Source organism: Mercurialis annua, linkage group LG3, assembly GCF_937616625.2.
Source record: "Mercurialis annua linkage group LG3, ddMerAnnu1.2, whole genome shotgun sequence".
In the NCBI taxonomy this organism is placed as follows: Eukaryota; Viridiplantae; Streptophyta; class Magnoliopsida; order Malpighiales; family Euphorbiaceae; genus Mercurialis; species Mercurialis annua.
Genome location: NC_065572.1, coordinates 12,705,686 through 12,725,492, shown reverse-complemented (window position 1 = coordinate 12,725,492; position 19,807 = coordinate 12,705,686). Strand labels below are relative to the sequence as shown.

Sequence of the window (19,807 nt, the reverse complement as noted above, 5' to 3'; positions counted from 1 at the left end):
GTTTTATGCTTTATTTTTCTTGCATTTTTCATTTTGTCAAAAATGTCTTGTAATTCCTACCGTTATTTGGATTACATTACTTATGTGTTTTTATTATTCCTAGCCCTTGTCTTGTCTTGTCAATTGAATAAAATTGTGTTTTGTGCTTATTTTGTTATGTATTGACCTTTTTATCTATCGCACTTAATGTTTCTATTTTTGTTAATTCCGCAATTAAGTTCCTATGATCTCTAGGTTTTTACTCTTTTTGTTTTTGACAAAGGAGGAGAGATACTTGCATATTTTTTCATATCTCTCTAAATTGCAAATTTTACGAAAATGACTAAATTTTAAAAATCGCATATATTTTATGCTTGTCTAAAATTCATTTAAATTTTGAGTGCATAAAGTGAGGGGGAGCCAAAGTTCTTTTGAACTCCCACAAACTTAGCCATTTGAGTAAATTGATTGTCAAAATCAAAAAGGGGGAGATTGTTGGACCAAGTCCCATTTGAACCCTAATTTTGAGTTTGACAATCAATTTTAAGAGGCTAATCATGTTTATTAGTGTGTAGGAACATATAGAAACCATCCCGGGTCGAATCAAAGCTTTCTAGCGAGAATCAAAAAATCGGAATTCCCACTAGTTACAGTAGGTTTTCGCGCCCAAGATGCCTCAAGCATCACGGGCGAGATCCATTGATCTCGGGCGCGACAAACCAAATCACGGGCGCGATATACTAGCTAATCCAAACACCTTTGTTCTTCAAGTGTATCACGAGCGCGACATATGCATCACGGGCGCGATGCATATGACCGTTGAAGGTCTAACGGCTAGTTCAGAGTCTTCCATCAGTTGCTTGACAAGTGGCCTTCAACCATTGGCTGAATTCCCGACATTCAAAGATCTCTGGCGCGACAGACTGTTTTTCAGCCCAAACTTGAGTTTTCTTCTAGAAGATTCAAGGGTTTGTTGTTGGGGTTATAAATACCCATTGTCTACCTCATTTATGAGGTTAGACACTCTACCAACAACAAACATTCTCAAGCATTTAATTTATTCTCTCTAAATTTATTGTGCATCATTTATTGATTGCTCATTCTCTTTGTTGATTGATTAATCCTTGTGATTCAATCATTAGTGTTGTAGGTTTGTGTTTAGCCTTAGAAAAGCACATTGTGAGTTTGAGATTATCTCTTAGAAATCTCTTTGTAAAGTTTGTGTTTATCTCTAAAACACTATCTCAATTAGTAGATTCTAAAATCTCAATCTTTGATTGAGCAGTGGAGTAGGATAGATTTGTGATCCGAACCACTCTAAATTGCTTGTGTCAATTTCTCTCTTCTCAAACTCTCATTTAAATTTTAATTACCTACTAAACCTTATTCACCCCCCTCTAAGGTAGCTATTTAGGGATTTTAGGGTTATATTTGCAAATTTTTGAAAGGTTTGATCATAACTGATAAAAATCATAAAGGTTTGGTATTTTTTGAGAGTTATGCTTTTAAAAAAATTATTGCACGCAACCGCGTCATGTTCGTGCAACAAAACAATAATGTGTTAGTTATGTGAAAAAATTAATAATAAAAAAATGAAGTAATAATTAAAAAGGGAAAAGGGTCATTTATGCCCTTAAGGTTTGACATTAGGATCAAATAAGCCCTCAACGTACAAAAAGGTTCAAATATGCCCCTAACGTCTTAAAAAATGAACAATCAGACCCCCGATTTGGACAACTAGGCCTCCGATTTGGACAACTAGGCCCCTAATGTTTCATTTATGCGTCAAAATTAGGAGTCTGGTTGTCAATATTTTAAGACATTAAGGGCATATTTGAACCTTTCCGAACGTTGAGGGCTTAATTGATCCTGGAGATAAACTATAGGGGCATAAATGACCCTTTTCCCATTAAAAAATTTCTTATTATAAATATTTATTGGCTTTTTATAAATTATGACATGACACAATCAATGTATAAAATAAACACGGGAACCTTTTTTTCTATCTGAATTTCAAATGATGAATAAAAATAATTTCATCTCTAAAATGATATACTGACGTAACAAATGAACCCATCAACTAGACCAATATTATAAAACTGACACGTGGTGTTTTTAGCTTCTTTTTTTTTGCCAAAGATAATAATATATAAATATATAATAAGAAAAGCTATCTCGTGAAGATGATAAACTCTCTTGAAATAATAAAACTAAAAAAATGGACTTCGCGGCTACTATTTGAGACATCCAATTACACATTCATTTAACAAATTAAATATCATTATATGGATAATTTATTAAACGAACGGTAGCAATAACGAATAATAAATATAAAATAATAAAAAATGAAGAAGTTACTTACAGTTGGTTGTTGCGACTAATGTGCTGTAAATATTACCTTGATTTTATAGAAAAGCAAAAATTAAAATGTCGAGATCATTCAGAGCAACAGTCACCAGCATATAATACCTTATTATTTAATTAATGGTAGACAAGTTCCACCAATTGACGACGGAAAGAGTAAGGAATGCTCGATAGGCCCCTCATTTAGAAGTATATGTCCAAAAAAACAAAAAACACAAACAAATATGTAATTTATAAATTAATATTTTTTGTAACATTTAGACTAATTTTTTTTACCAAAAATAACAAGATATATAAGTATATAAGAAGAAAGGTCTTCTCTTGAAAAAGTAAATAAAAAAGAACTTAGCGGCTACTAAATGAGCCTTCCAATTACACATTCGTTTAACAAATTATAAGCGTGAATAATTTGTTAAACAAACGGTAGCAATTTAGAAGATAAGATTTAAAAAATTGAAATTACCTACTGTTGGTATCGACTAGAGAAGTATAAATATTGCCTGATAATAGCGAAATTCCACCAATTAACGATAGAGGACGAAAGCTACAGGGGCCAATTGAGATGCCCCTCTTGCATAAGTAAATGTATTAACTCTTCATATGTGATATAAACACCCATAAAGGAAAAATAACTCTTCATATGTGATAATAGCGAAATTCCACCAACTAACGACAGAGGACGAAAGCTAGAGGGGCCAATTGAGATGTCCCTCTTGCATAAGTAAATGTAATAACTCTTCATATGTGATATAAACACCCATAAAGGGGAAATAAACACCCAATTGAGGATGAAATGTTTCTTAAAAAATGACTAAAAAATTCATAAAATATACAAAAAATATTATTTTAAAAATTAATAGGAGAGTTGTTACGAAGGAAATGTTTGTACACAAAATATTTCAGATTTTTAGTGTGAAATGAACATCAATCAAGATGGAAAATTTGAAGTGAAATCTTAAAAAATATAGTAAATTGAAATAGGGTTCTTGTTGTATTTCAATGAAGTTGACAAAGTAAAGTTTATACAAACTTTTATTTCTGAGACCATAAAAAATGGACAAAAAAAATATCAAAACTAAAACAGTACAGTTATTTATAATTGAAACAAATAAAAACTAATCTTGAAGAAAGTAAAAAGACTAAAACAGAACGAATGATGAAATTCTAACAGTTTCATTTATTTTGAGCAAACATGTAGAGAGCAATATCCAGAACTGCAAAACAATGTTCGAAGGAACTAAATATGACTTTTCTGCACATTTCAAAAGTATCTCACGTATTTTAGACGTGTTGTTTCGTTGGATTGAAAAAGATAACACGCGTGTAAGCCATGGACCATGCACATAGAAGTAATTATTAGTTATACAGATTTTATAATAAAAAAGGAAATAATTATACTACCATCAAAGCCATTAATGCAGATTGTAACCATACAGTTGAGTATCAACGAACTTAGCCATCGGTACAGATTGTTTTGATGCGTTTCCTGCCGGAGGAGCGGTCACCGGAGCGACTTCGACTCGGTTAACGGTTGTTCGCAACGGCAGTGATTTCTGAAACAAGTGGATCACGGTGGCAAGTGAAGTTTGATAATATGTTCCTGTTATGAATGGGGTCTGGCGCATCATGATGATTCTGAAAAGAGCAACTTTTCCATCAAATTTCGTTGTCTCTTCAGCATTTTTCTAGTTTCACGTTTTTGCCGCTAGTTGTTCTTCCCTATCAAAAGCACTGTTAAGAGCAGCGGCAACGATGGATAGTGAGCGGCAACGATGGATAGCGGTGGATAGCGAGCGGCGGTAATTGTTAATGAGGAGCAGTTACTAACTGCAGTTTCCATTTTATTTCCATTATCCCATTTGCTAGCATTTGATGTTACTAAAAACTTGTGATGATTACTAAAAAAATTCTTACTAAAAAATATTATCTAATAACTCGCTATTTGATGTTAATCAGTTTCAGTACTGTTTTAATAAATGTTTCTAAACTTGTGATGATTATACTCCATCCATTTTAATTTATTTCACTTTTTCATATCTACACATATAAAAAATATATTTAATGTTAGAGTAATATTTTTTTTAAAAAAAATGATATAGAGAAATATATTATTAATTTTACTCAATAATTTATAGAGGGCTAATTACTTAAAAAACTTCCACCTTAAACTTTTTTTTCATTTATACCTTGACCTTGTAAAAAGGTTATTTGTATCCAATTTTCGGTTTTTAAGTTTCATCTCTACTCAATACAAATATATAATTGACAATTTAATAAATTAAAGTATGAAAAAATTAAAAACAATTAAATAAAAAGTTATATCATACGTCTAATTAGTATATAAACATAAATTAGAGGAATATTTTAAACTTTTTTTCATGTGAAAAGAGGCAATTTTATTACTTTTTGGTAGAGATGAAACCTAAAACCCAAAATTGGGTACAAATAACTTTTTTACAAGATCAGGGTATAAACAAAAAAAAAATTAAGGTGAGTTTTTTTTAAATAATTAAGCCATTTATATATCACACTGGTTAATATTACTGTTAAAAAAGAAAAATATATATAGAAAAGAGTAACAGTCAAAATAAAATGGGATGGAGTTAAATAATTATTAATTTCATCTTCATATTTAAAAAATTACTGCAAAACCGATTTTCACAGTTTTTATTTTATCTTTTGTCTCTTTGAAAAATAATTATCATCTAACTCGTGATTAGAAAGAAAAATCAAGAGAGTCCACTTCCGATGTAAATTTTTATGTTTGTTTCAGCTAAGAATTAATTATACATGTTTTATTTTAATTTTAAATTTTAAAATTTATAAAAAAATAATTGTCCACAGAATAATAGTTCCAGAAGAAGATAAAGACGTGCATATTTATAATATTTGCATAACAATTTCATGCAATATGGACAGTTGTTTCCATAACCATTTTATAAAAAAATTAAAAAAACATATTATGAAAAACGTGTAAAAAGAGCTATCTAATAACGTTAGAAAAGTGTTTTATAACATTTTCAGAATACTTTCACTTCCTTTTTATAACCTTTGCAAAATAATTTTTATATTATGCAGTTTTTTAAAATGTTCATAATATCTCATAACTTTTTTTTTAAAACATTAAAGGGCTAATAATCATCAATGGCTCTTGACTTTTGCGTATATAATCACTAGACCCCTTGATGTTTAAAAACGATCACTAAACCCCCTGATTTTTAGGGCGGCACCCACTAAACCCCATGAGTCTAAAAATCGGCGATTTTTTTCAAAAATGATGACGTGGCAGCGAGTTTTTCATGTCAGAGCCAGCAAGAACCTACACCATTGTCAAATGTCAGCTGAAATCTCATCACAAACTCAAAATACCCAAAATATTCCAAAATGTAATTAAAAAAAATAAAAAAATACGAAAACCTATCCCAATCAAACTCAACCAAACCACTCCACCTCTAACCGCCACCCACCGCCACCACCTTTTCCGGCCACTATAGCCACCTTTTTCCGGTCACCGCAACCCACCGTTTTTCGGCCGCCGCCGCCATTGTTTTTCGGTCATCGCCACCCGCCTGCCATCGCCTGCACGACCAATTTTTTTTCCGGCCGTCTCCTTCGAAGAATCGATCTCAAGTCTGTTCTTGGAAGAACAGATCTTGGATGTGTTTTTCACCAAGAACATACTCATCTAGGTTTGTTCTTGTTGAAGAACAGAATGTGATATGTTCTTAATCAAGAATAGACCCAGGTGGGTTTGTTATGATCTGTTCTTCATTCAAGAACAGGCCCACTGGGTTTGTTCTTTGGTGAAGGAGATAGTCGAATGAAAAGTTTTTTGGCCATGGAGGCGGCAGTGGACGGGCGGCGATGGCCTAAGAACGGTGGCGGGTGGCGGTTAGAGGTGGAGGTGTTTGCATGGGTTTAATTGGGTTGGGTTTGATTGGGTTAGGTTTTTTTATTTTTTTAATTGAATTTTAGGGTATTTTAGGTTTTTGGTGAGGTCTCACCTAACGTGTGTGACCCTGACATGAGCAAATCGCTGCCACTTCATCATTTTTGAAAAAAATGCCGATTTTTGGACTAAAGGGGTTTAGTGATCGCCGCCATAAAAATCAGGAGGTTTAGTGATCGTTTTTAAACATCAGGAGGTTTAGTGATTACAGCAGGTTTAATGACATTGGAATTATCCACGTCCCATTTATCTAACAAAATCATATAATCAGCAGGTGCACTATCAGTAGGTTTAACAAAAGTACCCAAAACTTAACCCCAATTTGGTTTTTTCTTTCAGAAAAATTTTCATCACATAACTCCAATATGCATAAGTTTTTTTTTCATGTAACTGAACACTAACTACATTAAGCTAATCATCTCTAATTTCGTCCATATAAAAAAAATAGAAAACAAAAAATTAAATCAGCTAATTAAAGAGAACAAACCCAAAAGACGAGCAGAGAAGGTGAGCAGCCAAAACGACGAACAACCAGAGACAAATCACAAACAATATTGAACAATCAAATAATCAACAATTGTAACAACCGCGCAATCATAAGATATCGCCAAAAAATATTTTCAAAAACAAGTTAGACCCGCAAAGTTGTGGACGAGATCAAATCAATTGCAAGAGCGAAAAATTGGCTCTGATCTCATGATAACATGAATAAGAGAAGATTTCAAATACCATTGATTTGCTAAAAAAGAGAAAATAAAAAGATACAAGAAGATGAAGACTAGCATTAGTATGAAAGCTTTAAACCTTAAAATAATAAAAGAAGAATTTATATAGGATATACTAAAACAGATAAGGGAAAAATTATACTACCCTTACATAAGCATAATAACTATTTTAACAATAACAAGTTATGAGCCCGAACATGCAATATTGAAGCAATTGGAGGATGAGTTGATAGAATATTTTAATAAAGTGTAAACTTTATATGGAGAGGAGTGCCTATCTATATCTGTACTCTTGATAGCTTCATCTTTGTAAATGTGAAAGTGGGACTGCTTCCTATAAAATTTGTGACAAAAGTTCCACAACATTCACTAAACTGAGATAGGCGTGCAGGACTATAAACACATGGACTTTTAAAATACACTCTTTGAAAATGTTGTGCGTGGTATGATATTCGAGATAAAATTCAAGATTATTAGTCACTCATGTTAAATCAAAATCTAAGTTACTATGTAAAAGGTTCAAATCGAAAGATACTGTTTTAATATGCAATTTTATTGATACAAGAATTGCTAAATAATATTTTTTAAAATTAAATATGGAGGATTTTTAAAATAGTGTTAATTTTCAAAAAGAAAAATACATTTTTTGAGTTATTCCCACGTTGCTTATGAATGACATTTTTTTTGGATTTATTAGGATGAACTTCTCCATGGAGTTTGAGCTCAAAGGTACCCCTTTTTATGAGTGAAAGAGGAAAAAAGTTCTTCATGAATTACCACACACACGCACTCCGTCTTTCCCCTGGGCCAGTCGGCCAATTGGCTGGCTGGTCTAGTTTGGTTAGTTTAGTTCGAACACTTATAATATTTTTTATTTCTCAAACGTTTTACATATACATAAGTTTTAATTTTTTTCAAAACACAATTTTTTAATTTTGTCTCCACCACTTTTGTATTTGATAACACAATATTTAATATGTCCCCTATCGTTTATGGTATGGAGCAAGTAGACCCTCTTTGAATTTCAAATCTCAATTAAGCCCTTAATGTTTCAACATCAGACCATATGATCCCCTCAGTGTAACAACGTTAATGAAACGTAAGTTTCTGCTACGTGGAATGTCCATATTATATTCCACGTGGTCAAACGAAAGAAAATATGTCCTTTTGATTTAAGATGAGAGCAAATATGCTCCTATAATTTAGGACGAAATCAAATAAAGTCTTTATGAATTTTTGATCTCAATTAAACCCCTGCAGTTTCAAAATCAGAACATCCAAACCCCTTTATCTAACATCATTAACGAAATGCTCTATGCCATTACTCCATGGCTAAGTGGAATGTCCACATCATTTATATCTCAAATAAAAAAAATCACGTAACTTTTTCATTTTTAAATTTTAAAAATTATTTTATTTTTCAAATAAAATTTTTAGAGACTTTTTTAGCTCTTTTTTTATAGTATATATTCTCTTCGAGTCTTCTCCTTTCTTTTGTTGGTTGTCCACCGTATTTACCACATCTTTTTATCTATGTCAAATCATTTTACAACCATCTTTCTTTGTTGCTTCGAATCTAGTGAGACTCAAACTAACAAACACATCATATGTATGTCTGTTCGAATCCAGCCGGGTTCAAATCAGACAAGAAACAAACATGTTGTTTGTAAGAAAGAACTATGTGCATTATTCCTCTTAAGCCCCCACATGAAAAAGTTAGAAAATATCTCTAAAATTTTATTTAAAAAATAAAATATTTTTTGAACTTAAAAATGAGTAGAACACGTGGAATATTATTTGAGATATTAAATAGTACGAACATTCCGCGTAAGCACGAAGTAACAACATAGAGCGTTTCGTTAACAGTATTAGATAAAGGGGCTTGGATGTGCTGATTTTAAAATATTAAGGGCTTAATTGAGATCTGAAATTCAAAGAGAGCCTACTTGCTCCATACCCTAAACGATCGGGGCATATTTGCCGCTTTTCTCTTTCTATATACATGATTGTCTTCTCCATTTTGTATACAAGTTTTTAGAACCTTTGAACACCATCCGATATCTTTTTTTTTTTTGCATAAACAAAAATTATATTCTTGAGCAATTAAATAGAGTGCAACGGACAGATCGACATAGTGCAATGTTCGTCCAAAAGAGTGGCTGTATTATTCTAGAAACGACGTGATAGTACAACTGCTTACAACAGAGAGACGACACCTCGAAACGTCTTATAGAAAGTGACCTACTCTGTAATTCAGCCAATAACATCGTTTGGTAGTTTCGCTCTTTTAATACTTTGTTTCAATAGTCATAAATATATAAGCTTTTCTATTTTGCATCTAATTTTGTTTGATTTCTGTTTATAACATGCTTTTTTTGTTCTTTATTTTCTTGAGTGTTCTTTGCATGAATCACCTAAAATTGTATAATTAGATCCAATATTATACTCAACATATTTATTTAATATGTATTTATATTTTATACCTAATCTCTAATTTATGTTTGTTCTGAATGTATGAAAAATCAAATCAAAACCCGAAATCGCGTCTAATCTACCCTTAAAAATGCCAGCAGTACGCCTCCTTTTGTGAAGGATTGAGCAACTTCAAAGTGGCATAGTGCTTCACGATTTATAGCATATGCTAAACAATGACACTTCAGTGGCTTAGCATACCTTTTTTTTTTGGCTTAACATTCCTTAATCTCAAATTCAGAGCAAAAAACTAAATTTACGGATAGAATAATTTGTTTTGCCAAAAATTTAACACTACAATAAATATGGATAATGTAATACTTACTTTGATAAATAAAAAAAATGTATATGTATTTTAAGTAGGGGAATTAACAAAATAAATTCTAACGTTTCACTTTTTTTGCGATTTAAGCCTAACGTTTAAAAAGTTATAAAAAAATTACTAACTTTTTAAATTTTTGCACTTTGTAACTCAAACCGTTTTTCGGCCACTATTTGCATACGTTGCAACCATATTATTGGAATATTAAATCTCAACTTTTCAAAATTTTACAAATAAAATACCAACTTTTTCCATTTTTGCGTTCTGTAACTTAAAAAATATGACAAAATAACCAGAATTTGGAATGGGGCTATAAAATGGAAAAATTGAAAATATTAGAATTTATTTTGTAACAATTTAAACGTTAAATTCGAATCGTTAAAAAATAATACGTTAAATATTGATTCGCCAATATTCCTTTTAATAGTATTTATCAATTTGAAATGGAAGGCAGTAGCATTACATGCTATCATAAGAAAAAATAGAATTTGATTTTCGACCTGACTTTAGAATAAAGTTCAGACATTATTTTAAAAATTAAAATTTTTATGACATGACTTTTAGAGTTTTATATGTATTAAAACAACGTAGATATTTTATTTCCAACTAACAAATTAGAAGATACAGTCACGTGTTTAAATTTGGGAAGGGGGCTGTGGAGGAGTGTTAGGTTGACTATGACAGAATGTAGATGTAGAATTACAACCATAAAAGTAGCGTTTCGAAATTTAATAAATGATCTCCTAAGGTTTTTTTATTTTTTTTTGTCAAAAATAGCCTATCCTAATTGTTAGCGGGAGTTAACATTAAACATATTTTAAATAGGCATACTGCCCGTAAATATTGAGGGTCGAACCCTCAACCTCATCCAAATATCATTAGAGCTTTGGCCAACTGGGGCAAGCCTTCAAGTGTATGAATAATCTTTTAAGTTAAAATTTAATAATAATTAAGCATATTTTAATTATTGAAAGATTATTTTTTTGAACTTAATATATTTGTATGGGAAGCAGAAAACGATGTCAAATTTGGAATGATGGAAGAAGTAACTGTTACATTTATGAATATTGGTTTTAGTCCCCACACCAATTATTTGCATTTGCCTTTTCTTTTTGCCCGTCAATTTAACTCAATGGGTAGGTTTGGCTCTTCAGATTTGTGGCGCCTAGACGGGAACACGAGTCATATACATTATAGCTTTTAGAAGGAAAAAAAAAACAAATCTTGTCAATGCCATGTGTTATTAAGTCGAGATAACTAGTAAATTATTTAAATTTTAATCAAAATTATCATAAATTAATTTAATACTCCCTCCGGTTCATAATATTTGTCGCATTTGCCTTTAACATAAAAATTAAGAAAACAATAAATATGTCTTAATTTGTAAATACTTTTACTAAATTAACCCAACATTAAAACTTGTTTATATTTATAACTACCATTTTTATTTATTTACTGTATTTTTTTAGTAAATTAATGGGGACAAACATGGAAAAATATCAATTAATGCTCTCTTGATATTCTAATATGACAAATATTATGAACCTATTTTTTTTCCTTCAAATGCGATAAATATTATGGACCGGAGGGAGTAGTAATTTAGTTTATCTCAATTTTGAGTTATTCTTTTTAAATTGAATCTAGCAATCAGATATTCAATTTGAAAAACTCACAAATTTGATGGAACTTAAAAATAATTTAGGTGATATTGTTTTATGATAGTATCGAAAAATTTAATTAAAAAAAAAGAACTCATTTTTTTTAGAAAAGAGACTGTACTTTATCAATTATTGTTCATAAGAACAAGCTCATTGAACAGAAAGAATATATTTTTGTCAATAATACAATCTTTGCAGAAAAAGATAACCCATTTAGCGAGGGCATGGGGAACTTGGTTACAAACTCGAATAACATGCCGAAACCTAAGCAGACGAGTTTCCTAAATAGCTAAACAATCTTCAATAATTAACTGAGTTTGGTCAATTGCACTAGTAGGTTTACGCAACCTATGGATCACAGTTGCAACATCAGCTTAACAAATACCTCCGATTCGGGGATTGTCGCAGCCAATTGAAGACTGAAAAGCACCGCTTGGGCTTCATCTACTTCAATGTTCACAATCCGGTGAAGGATTTTAAATCCACACTGCACCACTTGCCCAGAACTGTCCCTACAAAATGCACCTACAACAGAAAGATTTCTAGCAACTGAAATAGATGCATCAGAGTTCACTTTGATTTCATTGCCATGCATTATTAACACCATTACCACCTCCATTCTTCCTCTTCTTAGTTGGGCTATAAATATCACACCCGTACTCTAACATTAGATTATGCATTCGTTAAACATTCATGATCATTCATTAAAATATAGAGTTTATTTAGCATGTCAATCGATTAGTTTGAAAATTATTAGTACTCAATTGAAATGGAAGTTTGTCGGTAAACTAAGTTGATTTTGTTAGTTTGAAACGAATTTAAACTTTAAGGTTTAAATTGAACTCTTGGAATTATTAAAATACTGAAGGAAACATTATTCATTTTTTAATTTTATACATTAAAAATATCCTAATTTATTAAATATGAGGATAATTGTTAAGTATAAGTTAAAAGCCACCTATTTGCCTTTTCTTTTTGCTAAGCGTAAAACTTAAGAGAGAAAATTCAAAATCCACAATCCCTCACTCCATTTCAGCAACCAAAACCCCAATTATTCAAGTTTTAAGGCATTATAAGGTGTGGGAAAACCTACTTGGTAAGTTCTTGTATCAATTTGTGCTTTGAGTTACAGTTTACCTCTTTGTTGCTTTGTTCTGTTTTGTTCCAGAAATTGTATCTTTCCTATTTTGCATATAAGTCGAGTTATATAACTACAAATTAAGTGATTTTTGATTCCACAGAGAAAATATAGTGTGTCTTCTTCACCTTTTGTCTTTGAGCGTAAACTAGTTCAATTGTTTTGATACCTTAAATATCCACAACGTTTTATTGCTTCAATTGTAAAAGCAGTTTGACCACACCTCACTAAAACTTGCATAATTCATTGCTCAGATGTTGAAATAATGAAATTATTTTTGATTTGGATTCTAGACTCAAAGGGATAAAATTTCACTAAAGGGTTTGTTTAAATTATGTCTAGATTTTGCAAAAGACATATTTTATTAGAAGCCCAATGTTCTGCCTACTAAGGCAGATTTGTTGTAAAGTTTATAATCATGCATAAATCATATAAAAATCTATTTTTAGGAGCTGAATTTAGGTAAATTTAGGATTAGTTATGTGTATAGGTATGTAGATGTGATTGTGATGGTATTTTGGGATTTACATTTATGATTTAGGTACTCGTTTTGACAACGATGGTGCAAATAGGAAGTAAGGCAACTTTTGACAGTATTTTGGACTAGTTTTGGGTTGTTTGTGTGGTGAGTAGATATACTAGCCCTTACAACTGAAAATCAATTTGCTATTTTGATATTCAAAGTTTCAAGGTTTATTGTGTTTTAAATGGTTATATATCGTTGTTTTGATAATGCACAAAAGGTGTTCGATAAAATATTTCTTTGAACGTTTTAAATGCTACATTATGCAATGTTGTTTATAAATGAAAGACGTGTTGATTTAAATCAATATGTGGATTTGATTATGGTCAAGATATTATCCTTTTGATATATTGACTTATTGGTTATAAAAGTGTTATGCCTTTCGGCGAATTCAATAGTCATTTGATTTGGTAACTGACAGATGAAAATGTTTGAGTTGGTTAAGTTTTGAATGAAAATTTGAAATGGCTTTGTTATTTAATTATATTGAGTTTTGCTAAAATGATTTGAAATTTCTTTTATGTGATATGCCTACTCTGTAACGATATATTTGGGAGGTGATGAGTTGTAATATACACCTGGTTATGTGCTGAGTTAGTTATATGCACATGTGAGATATTGTGAGTGTCTATGCGCATTTAACTCAAGGCACTTGATTGATGGTCAGTGAAGGGAGAAGGGCTGAGCCGTGCTAATGACGGAGAAGGATTATTCGTCAAATGTGCCAAGATATATTGGTTAGACTGTAGATCAGTGTTGTGTTCCTGATTACAGGTCTATGGTTTATATTATTGTTATAAGGTAATATATCACTGTTGAAGTTGATGATTGATACGAACTATGTTTCATAATTAAAGTTAAATTGCTTTGATTTGTAAATGCTTTCGTGATGGATTTTACTAGTATTTTATGTTGTATTAAGTTGTTTTCTAGTATTCGTTATTATATGATATACTAAATTAAGTATATAAATGTTTTATGCTTGTTATTTCTATTCACTAAGCTTTCGCTTATTTTGGTTGTTTTAAAAAAATTCCAGCTAGCAAGGCATTCTATAGTGTAGTTGACTAGAGAGGGAGTTGGGCATAGAGTTTGGGCTTGAGACATAGAGGTTGACCACAACTCTGAGTTCGAGATGCCTTGATGTTTTGGTTTATACTAAACCTATTTGTACCTTGAACTATATGTATATAAGTTTGTAATAATACTTAATTTTCATACAATGGTTTAATTAAAAATATTGTGTAAAAGTTTTCTTATATTTGTGCTTAATTATTTATAGAACACGTTTTAAAATTGAGATTTTAGTATCAAAGATATTTTAAATAATTGTCAATCTCGTGCTAAGTAAGGCGGGGTTTGACAATTTTGGTATCAGAGTTTCGGTTTGAAGGCCCTGTAGACTCTTCACTTTTGGTTTTTGATATTTTATTTTATTTTAATTTGGCTATAGGATCATGGAAGCTCAAGGTCATGATGATATGGCTTCTTAACGTTAGATTGTTGGCCAACAGGGTAGGAATGTAGAGGACGAGGCAGCGTCTAGGGTTAGTACTGATCATGAATTAGAGTATGAGGTTAGGGCTCATGTAGATAATCAACCAATACCTCCTCCACCCTAGTTGTACCTATCCTACAGTTAGATCCGACTATCTTAGCACAAACTATTGTTGCTACTCTGAAAGCTCAAGAGATAAGAAGAAAACCTGGGGATATCATAGAACATGCTAAGAAGTGTGGAGCATTATATTTTCATGGCTCCATTGATTCGAAGAAGCAGATAGATGGCTCAGAGCTATAAATAAGTCATTTAACACTTTAGAGCTGACAAATGCACATAAGGTCAGTAATGTTTATGGCTTGCTACATGATACATCAGATGTATGGTTTGCGAGGATTAGATTACTATTAGAAGATCAGTTGACCTGAGAAATATTCAAGACTAAGTTCTGCAGGGAGTATTTAACTGAAGCATACAATGCAGCGAGGCAAAATGAGTTTATTGCTTTAAAGCAAAGTTCAATTATAGTGCGGAAATACATTAATAGATCTGAAGAACTTTACAAGTTTGCTTCAGAAATCTGTCCTACAAAAGCTCAAAAATGTTATAGATGCAAAGAGGGGGCTGCAAACTATTTTGAAGAATGAGCTATCATTGTATGAGGGAATACAGTTCAAAGGCTCGGTAGAGAAGGCAATAGAAAAAGAAAAGTTGAGAGAAGAGCTTATACAAGAGAGTAAACAAAAAGCTTCAGTTTGTACTGGGAAACAAGGGGGATTAAACAAGGAAACTAGCTCATTTCAACAAAAAAAAAACAGAGACAGGAGGATCTAGAGGTAATAGAGTAACATAGTCTTAGTCTGGTTCACAGAGACCTCAATCGCATGATAGTAATTTCTCACCGAGACAGCCAGCATCTAGCTCCGGTAGTGTGGCTAGCAAGAAGAGATCTATAACTTTCTTTGAATGTGGTGGCATGGGACATATTAGAAGGGATTGTCCTAGTATGGCACAGTTTAACTCAGGTTGTGGCAGAGGTTTCCAAGGTACTGCTAATAAAGGTGGTCGGACGTCAGGCTTTGATAGAGGTTCTTGTCGAGGTTCTGGCTTTAATGCAAATAAGGAAGGCGAAGCCTCAACTTCAACACAACTTATGCAAGGTACTCAGACTACTAGACCTGCGGTACAACCTAGAGTATTTTATTTGACTCAACAAGAGGCAACGGCTTCTCCAGATGTTATTTCTGGTAGGTTAATTATCTTTTATAAGGATGCTTATGTTTTAACTGACCCTGATGCAACACATTCTTTCATTGTGTCATCATTCATATCCTGCATACCTTGAGATAAGAGTGTGATGAACCATGTTTGAGTTGTAGATTTGCCAGTGGGTGAGTCAGTAGTTTGTCACCATGTTTATGAAGATTATGAGATACAGATTGGGGATCATCAATTTGAGGTGGATTTAGTACCTTTGGCGCTTCAGATGTTTAATGTTATACTTGGTATGGATGTTTTATCCAAATATAAAGCAGTTGTAGACTGTTATACAAAGAGGGTGCATTTTTAATTACCAGAACATGGTAAAGTTATATTCAAAGGCGAGAATAGTTCAAAACACTATGGAATGGTATCATCTTTAACTGCTAGAAGAATGTTGAAAAGGGATTGCGAAGCATGCTTGTCATATGTTATAGATATAGAAAAGGAAGGCATAAACTTGAAAATTTTCCTGTTGTGAACGAATTTGCTGATGTATTTGCTGATGATTTACCAGACTTACCACCAGATAGAGAGATTGAATTTAGTGTTGATTTGCAATTAGACATTAACCCTATTTCTCAAGCTCCGTACAAAATGGCTCTGGCTAGAAATTGGGGAAAACAACGGGGTCAGATATACTGAGATGAGTTCATATTACTATTACATTTATTAAGTTAAAACCTTTAAAACAATAAATCTTTTTATACTAATATATATCGCATTATGGAAACAGCATTGAAATGAAATCTTAACGAAGACGGGAACAAATCCTCATCAATACCAAAGTAAGTCAGATATCTTGTCAGCCGAACCCAAAGTACTTACCAGTGCACACAGTCTCGATAATGCATATCGAGTAGCTCGTTCCTATCCAGTTCCATAATCATTCAAAACAGTTCGAAAACATTTGTAAACTAAAATACATGAGTTACTTAATAAAGCGGTAAATAGCACTACAAACTCATTGCTTGAGAAACCACGTGAAAATCTCGGCAAGCAAACTAACCCTGCGCGGACTCCGAAGCACGAGCAGACAACGAGTCTAAAAATAGGGTACAAGTTAAAATCCACACAACCCCTAACTTTAAGAATACTAGACACCACATAAGACTAGCATCTTAAACCACAACCAATGTATAAGGCAAAGTAAAGCTTACATACACACCAAAGCAATTTAACAAGTTAAGCTTAGATGAGTTTCGCATTAAAATAATATCCAGAGTTTTATATAACTTAGTTAAAACATTTAAAACTAAGTAAATTTCCCAAAATAGTGTGTTAGCCATAAACCGTACTAAAAGCTCAACACAACATATCGGGCGATCCAAGTTTAACCCAACCCAAACATATACCAAGGTTTAAGCCAAAATTAAATTCGGAAAACCTTAAATAAAGCCAATAAGTAATTTGAAAACAAATAATTCAATTAAAGCTTAATAAAGCAAAAAACCACCAAAAACAACAGTCCAACATTTAGCCAACACTTTGCCAATTCATCTAAAGTATACACAACATGTTTTAAACACCTTAAATGAAATCAAATATGATTTTAAATACATTTAAACACTCAAATTCAAATCTGAATTAATAATTTAATTAATCACAAAACCTTTGTAGAACCTAACATAACTTATATACAACTCCAACAATCAATTACCAATTAATCTTAAACAATGCCAACATATTTAAATCACAATAAATAGCCCTAAAACATTCCTAGGAAGCCACTAACACTCTTAAACATACAACCCATTTAACCAATACAAACATAATCAAAACAAACCTAAAAAACAACAATTAAACCACCAAACAAATGAACACCCAAAATATCAATTCTAAGCTATCATAACAGCCCTAGGTCTAGTATTTCCACCCATTTAAACATTTCAAAAACAGCAAAAATAATATGACATCACATATTAATTGAGATGCACTAACACGTAACCATCGATTCGCATCACTCAAGGTACAACTATCAACAAACAAGCTAAAACCAAATCTTAACTTTCATTTCTAGATTTTAAAACATAGCAAATCAGAAAATATAAATCATAACACCCAAAGTATAGATCCATTGCAACAACCTAGCAATCTATATGCAAAATTGAAAAGAAATAGAATCACATACCCCATGGAAGCCAAAGAAATCAAAAACCCAGAAATTTAATCAATCAAAATCGGCCTACAATTGAGATAAACAAAGGGCTATTGAATCTATATTGAAAGAAATGATAAACCAATGATTTAACCACAAGAGTAATGATCAAACATACTCACAAAGGATCAAAATATGACAAGGATGAGTGGAGAATGGGGTTTGATAGAGGTCGCATCCGTTCTAGGGTTTTAAGAATGATTGGAAATATTTTTAGGTCGAGATAAGGAGGTTTAAATAGAAAATGGCAAACTCAACAATTTTCTGTCACGCCCGACATACCTGTCACGCCCGTGACATGTCCTGTCACGCCCGTGACAGAGCCACTACTCCAAAAAAATTTATTTTTGAGCCTAAGCCCAAAGTCGCCCCAAACCATCTGAAACACGATCAAACATCAAACAAAAGTCTATGCATACTTAACCAAGGTTTAAAGGAACCCAAACCATCAAAGATCATTCAAAACACATCAAACAGTTCATCGGAACAAGCCGGAAAAAAACAGAGTGTTACATTCCCCCCAACTTAAAAAACGAAATCGTCATCGATTTTAACCCAAAGCAAACCAAGCACAAACCAACACATATTGTGCGCACAAACATAGAAACAAAAATACACAAACATCATGAAACCCAACGTACCTCAAGTAAAGAGGAAAGGATAACGATTCCACATATCGGACTCCGTCTCCCAAGTGCACTCTTCAACAGAATGATTACGTTACAGGACCTTGACCATCAGAATCTCCTTGTTCCGCAACTTACGCACCTACGTATCGACAACCTCAACAGGCTGTTCCTCATACGATAACTCTTGGTCAATCTCAACATTCTATGGTACGATCACGTGAGAGGGATCAGAAATGCACTTCACCAACATAGAAACATGAAACAATGGATGAACCAACGACATATCCGGTGGCAAAGCCAAACAATAAGCCATCGCACCAACACGCTCTGTAATCTCATACGGCCCAACATATCTCGGTGCTAACTTCCCTTTAACACCAAAACGAACAACACCCTTCATAGGAAAAACTCGAAGAAACACAAAGTCGCCAACCTGAAACTCAAAATCCTTCCGCTTAAGATCAACATAACTCTTATGCCAACTAAAAGCATTATTCAACCTACGCTTGATCAAAGGTACCTTCTCTGAAGTAATCTAAATGATTTTTGCTCCATAAAGTTTACACTCGCCAACCTCTTCCCTACAGATAGGAGATCGACACTTGCACTCATACAAAGCCACGTAAGGTTCCATCTCGATACTAGCGTGGTAACTGTTGTTATACAAAAACTCAATCAAAGGCAAATGAGTATCCTAGCTACCCTAAAAATCAAGCACACACATCCTGAGCATATCCTCCAAAGCCTGAATTGTCCTCTTAGACTGATCGTCAGTCTGAGGATGAAAAGCAGTGCTGAAATCCAACCTCAAACCCAAAGATTCCTGCAAAGATTTCCAGAACCTAGAGGTGAAAACTGAACCTCTATCCGAAACAATCGACATTGGTACACCATGGAGACTAATGTCACGACCCATTTTCATGAATAGTGACCGGCACTGGGGTATGGGTAATGCAGTACCAAAACCCGTAGCTAGCCTTTCGGTTAACATACAATTATAATAAACCTGCAAGAAAACCAATGCTCGGGGGAAACCGAGACTTCAGCATAATTCTAGCAGTTATAATATTCAACATTTAATATTATAAATACTCGTTTAACTACGAGTCTCCAATATGGCATAAAAATA

At 32.6% G+C, this 19,807-nt stretch overlaps 1 protein-coding gene across 1 annotated transcript; it reads left to right on the top strand.

Moving 5' to 3' along the window:
• The first annotated feature begins 14,961 nt into the window (after positions 1-14,961).
• On the top strand, positions 14,962-16,638 carry LOC126672292 (uncharacterized). The gene is made up of 7 exons (XM_050366240.1): positions 14,962-14,972; positions 15,086-15,158; positions 15,208-15,384; positions 15,503-15,878; positions 16,011-16,189; positions 16,282-16,522; positions 16,628-16,638. Exons 1-7 carry the CDS (start codon positions 14,962-14,964, stop codon positions 16,636-16,638), a joined length of 1,068 nt encoding a protein of 355 aa, XP_050222197.1.
• Positions 16,639-19,807: the final 3,169 nt, after the last annotated feature.

Bases quoted from the DNA above. Each gene is read 5' to 3' on its own strand.
- LOC126672292 (XM_050366240.1), top strand. The intron at 15,879-16,010 runs GTAGGTTAATTA...TTTGAGTTGTAG, and splicing joins TTCTCCAGATGTTATTTCTG to ATTTGCCAGTGGGTGAGTCA. The intron at 16,190-16,281 runs GTGCATTTTTAA...TTTAACTGCTAG, and splicing joins TAGACTGTTATACAAAGAGG to AAGAATGTTGAAAAGGGATT.